The sequence below is a fragment of the Petaurus breviceps genome, unplaced genomic scaffold (genome assembly GCF_028583685.1).
Source record: "Petaurus breviceps papuanus isolate PSGF00001 unplaced genomic scaffold, PetGlider_PUasm1.0 37, whole genome shotgun sequence".
Lineage (NCBI taxonomy): Eukaryota > Metazoa > Chordata > Mammalia > Diprotodontia > Petauridae > Petaurus > Petaurus breviceps.
The window spans coordinates 7893712-7911406 of record NW_027186296.1 but is presented as its reverse complement, the minus strand read 5'-3'; the positions used below and the strand labels follow the sequence as shown (position 1 = coordinate 7911406).

The 17695-nt window shown below is 40.6% G+C and overlaps 1 protein-coding gene across 1 annotated transcript; it reads right to left on the bottom strand.

Moving 5' to 3' along the window:
* Positions 1-5812: 5812 nt before the first annotated feature.
* On the bottom strand, positions 5813-16994 carry PNP (purine nucleoside phosphorylase). Its single transcript, XM_069097714.1, has 6 exons — positions 16799-16994; positions 13783-13952; positions 11715-11818; positions 10858-11033; positions 10562-10752; positions 5813-9358 (listed from the first exon to the last, which is right to left on the bottom strand). Exons 1-6 carry the CDS (start codon positions 16906-16908, stop codon positions 9138-9140), a joined length of 972 nt encoding a protein of 323 aa, XP_068953815.1. The 5' UTR covers positions 16909-16994; the 3' UTR covers positions 5813-9137.
* Between the last annotated feature and the right edge of the window lie 701 nt (positions 16995-17695).

Below are 17695 nucleotides of genomic sequence, written 5' to 3'. Positions count from 1 at the left end.
CACCATGTAGATGTTCATAATAATTTTTAAGTATGAAAAGTATAAAGCACAGTTGTCATCTGATGACAAGAACAAAAAAATTCTGAGTGGAAAAGCAGTTTTTAGAAAAATATTACTGGGGAGGTCAGACATAAAGAATGGTGATTCAGTAGAAAAAAAGATCCTTGAGCAATGGCTGTCATTACTGCTTTGTCCTACACAGACCTCCACAGATACAACCATTGTTCCAAAAGGTAAAACACTTTATTTTTATGCTTTATTTGTTGTTTTAGGGAAATGGACAGGCTCTCTGTCCATCCTTAGAGGAGAGCTAAGTTTCAGAAACTTGGGTTTAGAAGGCATGTGGGGCCCCCAAGTGGACTATGGGATTTATTTCAGAGGATCTATAAAGCTAAAAATTTTAATATTTTGATAATTGTATTTCAATATAATTATTTTCCTTCATAGTCTTCAGATATTTTATTCATATAAAAACTATGCTAATAAGGGGTCTCTAAGCTTTACCAGATTGCCAAAGGGATCCATGACACACAAAAAAGGTTAAAAATGCATGTTCTAGAGTAATCTGACTGACAAGCAGAGAGGGAAAATCCTATTCTTATGGATACGAATAGAAGAGTTCTGGCTTCTAAGACAGTTAATACTGTTCTACTTACAAGTCTCCACTATCCAATAGCAGATTCACAGTGCCATAGGGGAGACTAGGGAATCCAATAGCCAAAATAAAACAATGACAAAAGAATGTGAGACCTAAATAAAAGCAACAAACAGAAATGAAAAAAAAAAAATAGGATGTGGAGGATGGGTGTGGAGAGTATTCCTGTGTAGCCACTGGGGAACGGAAAATAAAGCTTCCAAAGACCAATCAACTAAGAAAAACAGGAAGTCAATAATGAAAGTAAAATGCCAAATGACCTCAAAAGATAAAAGGCTGGGATAAAAACAAGGTTAGCCCTAATATCGAAACAAATTTAAGCCCCCCAAAAAAGGAACAGAAGCAGATTGGGGCCAATTTAAAAATCTCAAGCTGACTACAATACAAGGAAAAATGGATGAAAAAGCCAGGATTTAAGGACCTGCTTAAAAGACCAATTATTACAAAGAGAAGATAATTGCAAAAGGCAGGTTTAGAAGTGTAAAAGGCAACACAATTTTAAGTCAATCAAATCAGTAAATAAAGCAGCAAAACTCTGGTACCTCCCTTCACATACCCCACCTTCATATACCCTATTCTACAGGCACACCAGCTGCCCTCTTCCTCTTTTTCTCCACCACTTCCCCTCCAACTTAGTTCTTTGAAAGAGCAGCTGGTGGCCATAGTATATTCATCTTTATTCTCATATGCAACCTGGCAAAGAAGTGGCTAAAATATAGCTGGGTTCCAGGGTCCTCGAAGGGCCACAAAGGCATGTCACCAGAGAAGCAAGTCAGAGCTTTTGTTATCACTAAAAAAAAAAGATATATAAAAAATGAAATAGGTCACAAAAAGGGGAGTTACCATTTAATGTTTTTAATTAAATAAATGTTTTTCCTGGTTTTTTTCCTCTACAAATGTAGTAGTAGCATTAAAAAAAATCTGGCTCCCAGACAACATCAAAAACATGAAGAGACCACTTAGAAGACCCTGTCCCATAGCCAAATAGTGATAGTTTTTTAATGAGCTAAACTTGCATTCTAAAACCCCTCCTCCTCAACTCTGAATCTTTGATAGTTGTTGCATCTGGTTCAACGGTGTTTCTAGATATGACTGTTTTGGGGGTGGGAGGTAGGGCTCTCTAACTGCCACTCTTCATGCCTGACCAAACTCCAATAATATTTTGTATAGACTACATACTTATTATGCTATACTGATCTTAGAAGTCCTTTATTATTATTCCTCAAATATAAAATGGGTAAACCTACTTTTTGCATTCAATTTCCTCTGCCTGGAATGCTCTCTTGCAGCCTGTATATTTATCTAAGTCCCCTCTTTTCCCATTAAGCCTATCTCAAAGAATGGGCAAACAAAGATGCACCTTGATACAGTGGAAAGAACATGGTATCTGGTATCCTAAAAGGTGGATTCAAATTGCAGTTCTTTTACTTGCTACTTCTAAGACCTCGGGTAAGTCACAGTTTCCTCAAAAATAAATTAAGAATTTTATTTTATGTTTTTGTTTTTTGCTTGTTGGAGGGCAATTGGGGTTAAGTGACTTGCCCAAGGTCACACGGCTAGTTTTTGTATTAAGTATCTGAGGCCGGATTTGAACTCAGGTCCTCCTGACTCCAGGGCCAGTGCTCTATTCAATGCACCACCTAGCCACCCCAGGATTTTATTTTAGAGGATTGGAGGGTTGATTAGAAATTGATTGAATGGCTCCTAAGATTTCCTCCAGTTCTAAATCAATATTTCTATGACATCAGGGATCATCTAGTCCAGTCCCTACCCATTCAGGAATTCCCTTTTACAATTTCTCTAATAAGTGATCCACAAGATTCTACTTGAAAACGTCTAGTACAGAAAATGTCTATGGCCTTCTAATGTAGCCCATCCTCCTTTGGGATAGCTCCAATGTCTCACACTGAACCTTTATCTACTTCTCTTCAACTTTCCACCATTGCTCCTAGCTCTGCCCTATGGGGCCAAGTGGAGCAATTCTGATCCTTTTCCCACATGCATGACAGTCTTTCAGACACTTAAAAACATCTGTTATGTTCCCCCTCTCCAAGTCTGCTGTTTTCCTGCTTGAATTTACCCAGTTCCACCAGCTAATCCACACCTGGCATGATTCAAGACTTTTCACAATCCTTGGCATCTTCCTGTGGATGTTGTTCATCCTGCCTGTGTGTGTGTGTGTGCGTGCGCGCGTGTGTGTTTTAATGTAGTGTGAAGAGCCAAGCGTAATAGCCGTGGTCTGACCAGGACAGGGTATATATAGACATACAGTCACCTCCTTCATTAGGACATTGCACCTTTCTTGACATAGCCAAAGAACACATTATTTTTTTTTTGGCTTGGTTTGACTGTTATTTATATTATTAATTCATGTTGAGCTAGTACTCTTTGAAAATGCTGGGATTTTTTTTTTTCAGACAAACTACACATTTCCTCTACTATGTACCTTTGAAATGGACCTATTTTAAACCAAGGGAAAAGTTTTGCATCTATCTATGCTCATTAAATGTTATTTTACTAGGGGCAGCCAGGTGGCTCAGCGAGTAAGAGCACCGGCTCCAGTGTTGGGACGACCTGGAGATCGAATCTCGGGCTCAGACACTCAGCACCACACCCAGAAATAACTGGCCGTGTAACCTTGAGCAAGTTACTTAACGCCGATTGCTTAAAAAAAAATTTAAATGTTACTTTACTAAATCCAGCTCATCATTCTGGTTTGTCAGCATCTTTTGGGATCCTTTCCTGCTATATATGTTAACTATCCCTCTCAGGTTTAAACTATCTGTAAATTTAATAAGTATATCTATATCTTCATAAAAGTCATTGATTTTAAAAAGTGTTAACCAACACAGACTAAGTCTCTGAAGTACTTCATTCAAATAGTCTCCCTAAACTCACATGAAAGAATCCCTGAGTAGACCTTAGGGCTTCTGATTCTAGTTCTAGAACAACCTGACTAAACAATCATCTAGTCTAAATCTCTCCGTCTTGTCTACAAAGACAACATTAAACATGTTATCAAATGCTTTAATCTAATTTAGGGAAATTATGTCTACAACGTCTCCTTGATTTACCAGTCTAACGATTGTATCAAAAAAGGAAACAGAATTAGACTGGCATAATCTATTTATTGTGAAACAATGCTGGCTTTTGATCATGATTTTTTCTAGATTTTCACAAACTATTCCTTTAATAAAACTTTCTAGGGGCGGCCAGGTAGCACAGCGAGTAAGAGCACTGGCTCCAGTGTTGGGACGACCTGGAGATCGAATCCCGGGCTCAGACACTCAGCACTACACCCAGAAATAACTGGCCATGTAACCTTGAGCAAGTTACTTAACCCTGATTGCTTAATTTAAAAAAAAAAATTTTTTTTCTACAAATTCATCAGTCATCGCTGAAGTCATCACTGGCTATGAATTTTCAGACTCCATACACACCCTTTTTCTGAAAATTAGAACATTTGTCATTTTCCATTCCTGTGACATTTCTTCCAAACTCCACAAGTTTCCAAAGAGCACTAACATTAGCTCAGAAATCATATCTGCCAGGTTTTTCAGTTCCCTGGGAGGAAGTTCAACTTGCTCTAGACCACAGGTGTCAAACCCACCAACCAAACTAGTTTAAATTGTAATTGGGAAGTGTTTAACAAAATAAGTAAAAATAATACAATTTAGACAACCTTAATGTATAGGTTTCTAAGCCAATAGGAATTTCTATTCGAGTTTTTCACCACTGGTCTAGATTACCAATATCTAACATGGGATGGATAGATCCAGCCCAATATTCCTCTTCCATACCATGAGGAAAGAAGCCAGCATCCCACTACAGCCCTTCATCTATCTACAAAGGCCCTCTCCAAATGAAGAAGTTTGGACCATATCCTAGATCAAATTTTTTTTGTCTTTTTGGAAGGGAAAGGCAGAACAATTGGGGTTAAGTGACTTGCTCAAGGTCACACAGCTAGTAAATGTTAAGTGTCTAAGGCTGGATTTGAAATCAGGTCCTCCTGACTCCAGGGCCAGTGCTCTATTCACTGAGCCACCTAGCTGTCCCATAGATCAGTTATCTATTCATGTGATAAGAAAGTCAAGCCATCTTATACAGGGTGTCCCAAAAGTCAGTGCCATTTAAAGCTACTAAACTTAAGTTATATCTATAAATCAGCTAATGACTATATAAATTTTATAGATTAATAAATTAAAAGAGGCAGCTAGGTGGTATAAAGGATAGAGTGCCAGACCTGGAATCAGGAAGAACTTGAATTTAAAGGTGGCTTCAAACACTAGTTGTCTGAGCTGTCTAGTAAGTCACTTAACCCCAACTACCTCCAAAAAATAATAAATTTCAAGTCCCCTCTCTTCCATGAACTCTTCTTCCATAATCCAGAACTCAGTGATCAGCCCTTCCTTTGAAAGCATACACAGATCAAAGATTAGAGTTGGAATACAGGTCACTCAGTCCAATGTCCTCATTTTACTTGATAAAATATTATTGGTACCAATAATCTGTTTAGACCAGTGATGGGGAACCTTCAGCCTCAGGGCCACATGTAGCCTATTAAAACAGGCCACTGCTCTTGTATTATCTTTTCATGCATGTTTCCTATCCACCCTGAAAGTCTTTTCACGCTCTTTTAGGGAGGTTTGTGTGATCTGATAAATTAGGTGGCATTATGAACAGAGTGCTAGACTTAGAATCAGGAAGAACTGAGGTCAGCTCTGAATTCCTGATACTATGTAGTAACTGTGTCTCATTGGTAAAATGGGAAAAATAGCACCTACCTCACAAGGTTGTTGTGATAATCAAAGGATATAAGCAGAGGTCTGTGCAAACCTTAAAGTACATATATATATATATACACATATATATGTGACATATGTATGATATATACACATATTATTTCTGCTATTATCCAGAACTAACCTTTAGGAAACCTTCCCAGACTAACTTCATCTTGTTTGTCCTTTAATCTGTGACCACCAACTACCTTTTAAACAGAAAGTTCCATACCCTTATAGTTTGTGCATTATTTCTCATTTGATAGACCGCTTTGGAAATGGGCGAATCATTTCATGTATACAGTCTTGTTTTCCCAACTCCCTTATAAGCATCTCTTAATACCTAGGACAAAGTACTATAAACAGTAAGCATGGAAAAAATGCACAAAGAATTTATTGATTAGCATGAGAAAAACACTTTGTAAAGCCTCATAAAGCACTATTATAAATTTGAGTTAAGATTTTCCATTCATTCATTGACCATTTATTAAATAGTTATTAAAGTAGGTGATTAAGGAGATAAAAATGCAATTAAGGCATAGTTATTTTTAGAGTTCACATACAATCCTGTAGGGAAAATACGGGATATACAAATTGACAATGATAAGTATCCAGAGTTATAGTGCAAAATAGAATATATAAAAACATTAAGACAAGTACAAAGGGCTATTCAAGAACCAAGGAAAGATCGTTTCTTACTGGAGAGTTTTAAGTTAGGTTTCCTGAAAGAGGTTGCATTTTCAGAAAAGTGGTAAGCCTTCAAGAGGTGAAAAGGAGAGAATTGTTTCCCAGAACACTCCAGGCACAGTGAATACTGAGAGTAAAGGCATGGAGTTTGACTATAAGTCTTTCCCAAGGTTAATTTTTTATTCTCCCTACCTTCTTGTTAGCTACTTACATTGCTGGGACACCACAAAATGACTCAATTTTTTTCAAATGAAAGTGAAGTTGGGTAGCTACTTTACCCCATAAAGAGCTTAACATACTCCCTGTAGAGTGTACGGCCTCTTCTATCTGAGCTTTGTAGTTAGGATACCAATGAGTTTCTATTTGATCTTGTCTTCCCATCAAATACTGCAACTCCTATAACACACTATTACTTTCTACAAACTTGCTAATAATTAAGCTATGTTTGGTCCTGAGAAAGCCACTGCTCTTAGGTCTTTAATCTTCAGGTTGCACGGTTCCAACTCTTAGTTCTATCATAGCCAAGTCATGGTATTAAGAGATAAAGAGGATAGTAAGTTCATGGAACAAATCCAACTCTTATTTTAATTTCACTCACCCTAACAGGTATCCTAAACTTGAATCTTTTCTCCAATTAATATAAAGAAATTATACTTGGGTGCTTATCTAGAAAAGAGAAATGCAAAAGGTGGTCTCAGACTAGAACTTAGCTGTTCTGGCAGAAAGAAAAAGCAGGTGCTAATGGCAAATTGCATGAAGCAAATGTTTTAGTGGTAAGGTGGTGGTAGCATGAAGAGTGACAATAACACAGACTAGGCACAGTTGAGCAAAAAAAGCCGGAGACATCCTGATACTGAAATAAAACCATTTCCTCTTAATAGCTAGCTGGAAAAGTATGTTTTTATAGAAAGGGACCATAGCATAGGGCACTGGTTAGGAATCAGAGGCACCAGAGTAGAGGTTCTAGCCTGCCATAAGGTATCAAGAGAGCACTAGTTACCCTGGGGGCAAGGGCTATCAGTAGGGGAAATTCTGCTTAAAAGAAGAAGGGTGCTAGATTGGTTTCACAATTTTGCCCTAGTAGAACATTTTGGCTATCTGGGAAACAGAAAACAACTACTTCCTTTCTTTCATCCATAGCTACAAATGCCATACTTGTAGAACCCTAATTCCTTTGCTAAATTAAATCTGAAGGTATGTATACTATTTAGTTATTTCCTGCCCTGCCCCCTATAATCTGATGGCTGTTATTCACATCCCTCTTATGAAACTATTCTCTAAAGATACCACTGTCCTCTTAATTGCCAAACTCGATGGAACTCATCCTTCCTTACTGTTATGTAAAATCTGACCCCTTTGACCAGTGCCCTTATTTTTACTTTACTAGGTTTTCATTCTTCTCCCATCCCTTAAATGTAACTCTCCCTCACCCTATCCCCATTTCCACTCTCAGTACCTCTTTCTTGGGTTTATATACTCCCAGGATTAACTCCTATGCCAATGATTCACAAATCTGTCTCTTGTTCTGACCTCTTCTGAGCTCCAGACCTACGTGTAGACATCAGACCAAGTCAAACTCAACAACTCTTCTCCATATAATTCACCATTCTTCCTAATTTCTACTTCATAGCATCATTATTTTCCAACTTTCCCAAAGCTGGAATCTCGGGGACCATTTTTGACTCCCCAAACCTTTCAAATTAGTTCCCAGGTCTTAATGGATTCTATCTCTGCCATCTCTTGAATATATCAATACTGTCACTGGCTAAGTTCATGCCTGCTACATTTCAGTCCAAGTTTTCAAACTGATCTCTAAACTTGTCTCTGTCCTAATCTAAAGAGCTATCCTAATGTACCAGTGCACACCATTCTGCTCATCTCTCTCCCTTGCTGAAAATTAATAATTTCTCATTTCTTTCCTGGACTTGAACCTAGATTCCTTAGCCAGGCATTTAAGACTTATTAGCCTTATTCACACAATCTTCCTTGAGGAACCCTAAGAAAGGAGATAATTCACTGGTCCTTGAATTTTTCCTACCTCTCTCTGTGTTCTTGAAGGTTCCTACAGCTGGACTGCTAACTGGCTTTTTGTGACATTGAATTCTTCCTTCTGTTTCCTCATTTGTAAAATGAGGGATTAGATTGAGTGAACTCTAAATTCTTTCCTGGCTCTAAAACGTTGTTCTATATTCTATTGTGCATTTATATTCCATACCCTCCTACCACACCAAATGCCCTCTGACAGTAGGAATTTTTATTTATCTCTATCTGACAACACCTAACAGTTCCTTTGCCTAGAGTGGCACTTATGTGTTCTTAATTGTACTGAATTAAAGCAGCCTAAGTAAACGAAAACATTGCTCCCTGTCTTACCTGTAGACAATCCTGAGTACAATTTACTAATATATAACTAGTGCAACATCCATTCTTTATTGTCTAAGAAGCCTGTATATCTTTTTTCATCATCCTACTTTGATACATATTCTCACAGCCTAAACTGTTTTTCCCCACCCAGTCAAGTGTTCAGCACAGAAAGGCAGAAACATTTCTGTCTAGCTGTCTTTTTATTCCCACATAGTACTAAATTTGCAATACACACTGGTCTGGACCACAAAGGGCCACAGAAATCATAGAATGGCAGGGTGAGGCCTGAGGGAATGTATGAGTAGCCTTTTCAAAATATTAGCAGCAGCCTTAAAGTGGACTTCATCACTAGACAAGTCTACTGAAGGTGGAATGAAGATGTTGGGATGTTGGCTATGGGTAGGAGCTACAAGGGAATGATTCAGCTTTCCATGGTGGGGAAGGGACCAATGGAATAAAAGATAATTAGGTACCATTAGGAACGGTCTGGAAGGACAGGCAGATATTCCAAGGAAGCGGAATCCCAATTTTTCACTTCTACCACAACCTCAGGGCAGAAAGCTAAATGGCTCAAGCAAGGAGGCAAAGCTGGCCACTGTCTGGAATACAAAGTGGGCAGCAGGGAAAGGAGGGGCCAGGCAGCCTGCGGGTCAAAAAGTCTTCTTCGAAGGTGCCTGCATGTTTTCCACAAGAGAACAGACAAGTTGCTCCAACTTCTTGGCAGCCAGTTCCCCAGCCGCCAGTACCTCTTCATGATTGGCAGTCTCCTGGCTCTCATAATCCAATACTGATTTGTTGCTAATGAGGGAGAATCCAAAGACTCGAATGCCACAATGCCTGGCCACTATCACCTCTGGCACTGTACTCATGCCTGATATGGAAAGAGAAAGGGAACTGATGTCAAGACTCCCTTTAGAATGGTCCCCATCTCATTTACCTCAGACCTGTACTGACCAGTTCAAGCCCATCTTCTAGCATTCTCCAGGTCGGATCATAGTGAAATGGAGAAATATTAGAAAAATCAAACTACCTAGGCAAAGCACCCTTGAAATTAAGGGACTGTCTTAATGGATTTGTCTTGGGATGTTGTTATATCACTTGAAAGGGAACTCTCCACTGGAGTTTGAAATTCTTGGTATAAAATGGTTGACCCCCAGTTTTTAAGCTTTACAGTTTTCTTTATGTGTGTGTGTGTGGGGGGGTGTCTCCCCACACTAGAATGTGAATTTCTGAGCTGGGAGGGACTCTAGAAACCACCTAATCCATACCCTTTACAAGATAGGAAAATTAAGACCCAGAGAAGGGAAGCAACTTGGCCAAGATCTCATACAGGTAGTTAAGAATAGAACTGAGATTTAAGCCAAGGTCTCTAACTCCAAATAAAAATTTTAAAGAAGGATGTGAGCTCCTTGAGGGTAGGGCATAGTACCACACATATAATAAATTCTTAAGTCTTCATCTACCTATCTATCTACAGAGGAAGCTGATAGCACTGGAGTCAGGAAGAATTCAGTCTCAGAAACTTACTAGATCCTGGACAAGTAACTTAACCTGTTTGCCTCAATTTCCTTAACTGTAAAATGAGGAACATAATAGTACCTACTTTGCAGTGTTGCTGTGAGTATCAAACAAGATACTTTTAAAAATGTTTAGCACTGTGCCTGGCACATTGAAGGCTCTATATACAGGCTTATTTTCTTCCCTTCCTATTTATGGATTGGTTTTCCTCCAGTTGCTAGGAGTGATCGATCATAGCCTTAGTCTGAGGAAGTCTCTTAATTTAATCCACCAAAAAGCCTTTGATAAATTTGGCTTTCTTCTTGCTTAATGGCCAGGACAGCAGATGTTAAACAGTAGTAAATCATTAGCACTGACTTTAACATTCAAGATTTAGTCAAATACAAAACTGTTAAGAGATACTGTATTTCCCTAAAACTCATCCATCTAAATTAATAACTCTTCTAAATTTAATCCTTTCATTTTGGTCTATTCCCCTTTAGCCCTTCAGGATTGTAAATTCCTATCTCCTCCTTAAGCCTCTAAGACATAATTCTGCAAGAATTCCGCTTCTTACCAACAGCATCAGCCCCTAGTTTCTGTAGAAACCGACACTCTGCAATGGTTTCAAAGTTGGGCCCTCCCACCATAACATAGGTTCCTTCTTGTAGTGGTCGTTCCTGTTCCATTTGCTTCCATATGCAATGGGCCTTCTGTCTCAGAATCCTGTCGTAGGCATCAGACATAGCAGGAAACCTTTCTCCAAACCTGAAGCAAAGAATGAGAACTGTCTTAGATAAAGGAAACCCTCCCCGACCACCAAGAGCAGAGAATCAATTTTAGCTCCATCCTCTATGAATGAAGTCCATATACCTCTCATCATTGGGGCCTCGGAGTGGACTTTGGCCACTGAGGCCTGCCAAGTTGATATGATCTCGGATCAGCATAACATCCCCAACTTCATATTTAGGGTTCAGGCCGCCAGCAGCATTGGTAACAATTAAGGTGTGCACATTCATAAGTCGGAACACCCTCACAGGGAATGTTACCTGAGGAATCAAAAGGATAAATGTCAGGCACCCAAAAATTCTACCAATCCAAAAAAGCCCCAAAGTTCAAGATAGCATGGAGAGAAAGAAGAAAAGAAGGGCTAGATAAGAACCTTAAAGATAATTCTGTCCAATCCCTTCATTTTATATAGAGAGAAACTGAGCCCTTGGGAAGTTAAGAGATTCACCCAGGGTCACACAGGGATTGGCATAGCTAAAATTTAAACTCAGGCCTCCAAATCTAAGGTTCTTTGCCACTATGCCAAATATGGAAGAAACTGATCAAGAAGAGATGACTATACTCTCATGGAAGGGACCAAACATGGGATGTCTAATGTTATCACTTTGACACATCATTCCCCTTCAGCTTTAAACATTCTTCTCCAGCCACCCCCTAAAATCCAGTATAAAGCCTTCCTAGTGGCCTCAGTCCTCTATGCCTAGCTATCCTCTCAAATGCCCAGATCCTCATCATGCCAATAATTACATGTCACAAATCTCTCATAGCTAAAGTAATGGGCCAGAGACTCTGATGATTACATGGCTACGGAAACAGATACTGGATAATATCTAGAAAGAAAGGGAAAGGTGAATGGGTGACTCATGAGGTTAGTATTAATAAATCTCCCCCCTTTCTAATAGGAATTACCCACCTGTGTCTAGGTGGGTAATCAGACTCACCTTCCAGAGTGGGTAGCCTTCATAAGGGTGGAATCGGCCCTGCATCATCACACAGCACTTGTCTTTTAAATATCCAAATACCAGCCGCCCTGCATGTCCCGGTACTACATGGGAAAAAAGGAAAGGGAACCAGGATAATTCAACAGGAGTTGTTTCTTGTTTTCTTGGCTTCTGAAATGAAAATGACCTACCTACTTCACATCTTCCAAGATAAGACTCTGAGTGAGGAAAGGAATGTCTCTGGTGTTTTCTTTTTGGAGTCTATGTATAGGATTATGCTTATTCTTAGCTACACAGGTTAGCTACCTAGACTCCCAACCAAGAAACTTCAGGGGCCCAGAAAGTAACAAATCAGGACAGATTAAGGAAGAAGGGTAGAGAATGGTAAAAGGAAGATAAGCTAAAGGACTCGTTTTCTAGTCTTATCTCATATAATAACTATTATTAGTCTCTTAATTGTCATTTCCAGAAATAACCCTTTCAGTAATAATAAATGGCCTCGGAGATGGGGTATACTCCAAAGGGGAGAGTGTAGAGCTTGGAGGTGGGGATTGAGAAAAAGGTAAGTTAGTGGGTAATGGTAGCCATGGAGGGGAAAGAGCACCAATAAACTTTTTTTTTTATCTAGAGAAAAAAAAGTACAGAAGGAGCCATAAGAGCAATTTTGTTACTAATTTGTTAAATTTAGTATATATCTTTTCAAAAATTGCATATAAAAAATTAAAACAAAAAAAACTGCATATAAACTCAGTTTCTAATTCCATTTCATAACCTTCTTGGTACGCTGAAATCTGTATTTGATGATTGTTAAGTTCACAAAAAAAGATTTTTAAAGTGGGGTAAGGACATTTTTAAAAATCAGCACAAAGAATATACAGGTAGTACCCAGGTGAGCCAGAAGCGAGTAGATAACCACCAATGGTATCCTCACAAAGAATATGATGGGAGTATATGGAAGCCAACTTCATTGTCTCTTTTGTCCACATTGGTTGTAGAGCATTTTTTCCATGCCTTCCTGAGTACCTGTTGTTTCCTTTCCCACAACTTCTCTGGACTCCTCTTACTTTAAAAGAGTTTAGAAAATGTTCCTTAATTAAAGCCTTGAATTCTCCAAGAGAAAAAGGAGATAGGAATCTAAGAAATTAATAAAAACCAAAAATACCCTACACTACTTCTTTATCCTACTAATTATAATTCTCTACACCTCCAACTTCTTGCCAGGCAATCCAGACAGCTAGACAACCAAAGACCAAAATGAGCTCATTCTTATTTCCCAGAAAGACAACACAGAGAGAGACTTATTACTCCATATTACAGGAAGTATCCTGGTTACCAAACATCTGCAGTACCATGCCCAAGTCAGAGAGTCAGTCATGTACATATGTGTGTTGCCTGTGTTTATATTTGTCTGTTTGTATGCTTTCACAAATATATACATAAAATATAAAAGAGCTTATATATTTTTTAAATAGCACATATACATTCTTATGAACATGCGTGTTTAATAGCTTTAAAAGCTTAAAGCTGAACTAAGACTTTTGGGATGCCCTAAATATAACTTTAGGGATATATGAAGAAGCTATATGCTAGTGAAGTTATGGAATGTGGCAGGGTCAGGCTAGAGTGAATTACAAGGGAAGGAGAGAATTTAGGAACATATTAAGTTATACTGGCATAAGCAAGAAGTCAAGTATGTGCTAAAACAGATATGTCTATGCCATAAAACATGAAAGACATTCATATATCTTGTATGTGTCTTGGTAGTAATGTTTTCTGACACCTAGGAACTGAGTTTTATCAAACCACCCACAAAAACCTAGCTATGGTCTCTCCTAATTTTGGTAATTTTGGTTATCTAAAAGAGTTTTGTCACCTCTTGATGCCTTTTTTGGACTATAAGACAACTGTTTTAATATTGGGGCAAATATTGGGACTACAAAGATCTGCCTCTAGTTATAAAAACAATTTTTTCCTTAGGTCTTTTGACTTTATTCTCCACATCCCACCGAGGTTCCCAGACCAAGTTCTCTGCTCCCCAAATCTGCCAGCATCATCCTCTCGACAATACCTGTGCTTTGAGGGAAGTTGGGTATCTCACTGTAGTCAAAGGCCTGGAATTGGGTCAGTCTATCTGCCAACCCCCCCAATCCAGAACCACAGATCACTGCAATTTCAGGTCGATATTTGGTATGGGCTAAAAGCCACTCAGCAGTTTTCTTATAATCCTCATACTTGAATCTAGGAAAGAGAAAACACTCATTAAATAAACTGAAAGGGGCAACTAAAACTAAAGAAGGGAAAAGCTAATATACAGAATCAAGTAATCAATGAAAACTATCCATTAACAGATGGGTGGTAAGAGGGAGGGGAATAGGGAGGGATAGGCAAACAGTCTCATCTCCTCAGCTCCTCTACCCTCCAGTTACTCAGAATGCCAATGCCTCTATCTTCCTTTGAGGCTCCAAAGCAAGAAAGCTTTTATCTTGGAGAAAGAATTGAGGTTTTTTTTTTCTTTTTCTGCTTTTTGAAGGGGGCAATTGGGGTTAAGTAATTTGCCCAAGGTCACATGGCTAGTTTTGTGTTAAGTGTCTGAGGTCAAATTTGAACCCAGGTCCTCCTCACTCCAGGGCTGGTGCTCTATTCACTGAGCCACCTAGCTGCCTGGGAATTTGAGAGTTTTGGCATTAGAGACCAGAGCTTTTGTCAAGTGACTCAACAAGAGAAGTTATGGTGATTTGGAGTACACAGAGGTTAAGGGCACCAGGACAAGAGTTGTGCTTCCTAGTTGTAGTGATCTTCTGGCAAATCACCCAAATTCTGTCTCATTTTCTTCAGTTGTTGTCATTATTCAGAAGTCTGTCCAACCATCTGTGACCCCATCCAGGTGTTTTCTTGGTGAGATACTGGGATGGTTTGCCATTTCCTTCTCAGCTCATTTGGCAGATGAGGAAACTGAGGCAGAGTTAAGTGACTTGCTCAGGGTCACGAAATTAGGAAGTAATTAAGGCCAGATTTGAGCTCAAGAAGATGAATGAGTCTTCCTGATTCCAAGCTTATTGCTCTATCCACTGGGCCCCCCTTTCTTCAATTACAAGAGTTGTAATACAACTTATCTGCCATAACTCAAGCAGAAATTTGTTGAGGGTAAATTGATGTGAAAGAGTTTTTCAAAGCACTAAACATATTTTTAAAATTCACTTATGTTTTCACTAATTCCTTCTGCCTTCCTTTCTTTAAATTCACCAAGAAGCCAGTTTTGCATTCCTCCCTGGAACAGGAGCCCTTTTTAGCTAAAGTTAACCTTATGAAACACTACCTCTAAAAAAAATTCAAGTCACTTAACCTCTCTGGACCTCTGGTTTCCTCTTCTGCAAAATGAGGAGATAGCCGCTAAAGGTCTCTGTCTGCCAGCCCTAGATGCGGGATCCTATGACCCTTCAGCCAAGAGGCAACCTCCAGTCTTCTCTATAGTTTTAGGGACTAGCCTGAAGGCAGGAGCAATTTAGAAGCTGTCAGTCTCTCAGTTCCAAGTTCTTTCTCCCTCTCAGCTTCTCTCTAGGCCAGGGTAGAAGGTGCAGAGGCGAAAAAGAAAAGGGAGGGACCAGTGCTCTAAGCAGCAACAACCAACAGTCTGGCTCAAAAACAGAACTGAGAAATTGGAGCAGGATCTTTGGTTCCCATAGCCTCCAGAGAGTATAAACGGTAAGGAAAGGGCAGGAAAAGTAGGAGCGGGCAATAGCTTTGCTGAAGCCCTGAGGTCAAATGAGGTCATGGAATGGTGGAGGCAAGAGGCAATCGGGCAAGAAGGGGGATGGGGGGGGGGGGAAGAGAGGAAGATCTGTACCTCAAAGGAGAAGTGAAGAAGAAAAGGGCGGAAGGTTTTGAATAAGCCTCCTCACCCAAGAGTCTCTTTCCCAAAAGTCTCTGGCTGAATGATAGTATCATAAATTCAGGGCTGGAAGGAACCTTAAAAAGCCCAGAGAAACTAAGTGACTTGAACCCAGGGTCTCAAAGGTAGCAAGAAATTAGCAGAGCTAGGTGACCTCATGCCAAAACCAGACTTCATTCCGACAACTCAATATTTATCACCACTGAGTCACTTGGCAAGAACTCTGGACCTCAAAGCCAAAACTCTCATTTCCTTCCCCAAGACAAAACCACCCTGCTAAGAAGTCTCAAAGGAAGGAAGGAGGTATAGACGTTCAAGTTGAGTGGAGTGGATTCCCTAAACCAGCCTCCCAGGTGTCCAAGAGACCCACTTCCTGTCCCAGGAAGCCCAGAGTCCCTGCCACCCCCAGACGCAAATACAGAGAGCTGCCCACCCCCACCTGCACCCCTCAAGTCTGCCCATCCACCTATAAATGAATTTCCTTCAGGGATTCCCTAATCCAGCCTCCTAGGTGTCCAAGAGACCCACTACCAGTCCCAGGAAGCCTGGAGCCCCTGCTTCCCAGACTCTCAAGTACAGAGAGGTCCTCCCTCCCCTCCATAAGACCTCTCCGGCTATTAGTCCATTCCCAGGGATACATCAAAATCAGACAGCGAGAGCCTGGAGCCTCCAACAAGGGAACAATGATCCCGGGTCTCGGACACAGTGAACGCGCCAGCACTTGCTCCTTTCCTAGAGATGTGATCTCCTGATCTCGGAACAGACAAGGTCATGATGGTGGGAAGGGTGTGTAGACAGATGTGCCTGGTACAGGGCTGGAGCGGACAGTCACACAGGTCGGTTCCTAGTGGTGATCCATTCCTCATTTGAACAGGGGCTGCCCCCAAATTTAAATTTCCTTCATTCCGACGCCTGCACTCTGGCTCCCGGCCCCATCTCAGAGTCCGGGCTCAACACCCACATCTCCCTATCTCCCTCCCCCCACCTCCCAGTCCTGGAGAGGCGGGAGCACAGAGCCCCACAGTGCCAGGCCTCCGGCTCTGGCCATGCACCCTATCCTCACCATGTACCCTGAGCCTCACCTGGCCCCTGTCTGCCCCCAGGCTCCCTGGATCACTTTCACCCAGCCTCCCAAGTCTCCGCCACACATATTTCTCCTCCTCAGTCTCCCTGGGGGCCTTTAGGCCTGACTCACTGATTTTCCATGGCTCCCTCGTGGTATTCTCCTCCTCTCTGCCTCGGTGTACTCCGCTCAGCTCTGCACCGCTGAGTTCCGAATGCCCCAGTCAGCAAGGACTTGCACATAATTCACTGGCTCTTGGCTTTAAGCCCCAGCCCGTAAGGTCTCCAGCCAATGGCTGTTGCAAACGCAAGAACCAGCTCGTCTCCTAGGAGACCAAGCTTGATTCAATCACTAGGCCAAGTATAAGGTTTGGGAGGGGAGGGAGGAAAAAGGGAGGAGACTCTAAAAGGAATAATAAATGAAATAACTTTCCCGGAAGATGGTTAAAGAGATACAGCCCGAATTTCCCTTTTTCCCCCCTGAGGCATGAAATCTGGCCACCGGCTTTTCCTCCCCACCACCCACCCCCTTAACCTGAGTGGAGAAACTTTTAGTTCTATCATAAATTCATTTTTATATGTGGCCTTTGCCTGGGTGGAACACTGGAGAGGCCAGGATTCCTATGAGATCTGTGATCAGGTTCAGCCTCAAAGCCAGGGAACAGCCCCTCGGGGAACATCACAAACCACCGGTCTTGGGTCACTGACTACCAGAGGAACTTTAACTGATGTCTTCATTTATAAAACGACAGGGAGAATTGCACTAAATGACCTCTCTGGTCTCTTCCATCTCTGAATCATAATTAGCCCTGTAAGACAAGTCTACAAGCATTTATTAAGTGCTTACTAGCTGCTAAACACTAAACTAAGCATCTGAGACAAAAAACAAATTGACACCAGCCCAGAGGGCTGTTGCTATAGTATAGGTGAAGAGATGAAGCCCTGTACTTAGACAGGGACAGAATGAATGAAGAGAAGGGAGTACATAAAAGTTTGTGAAGGTAGAAATGACAAGACTTGACAACAGATT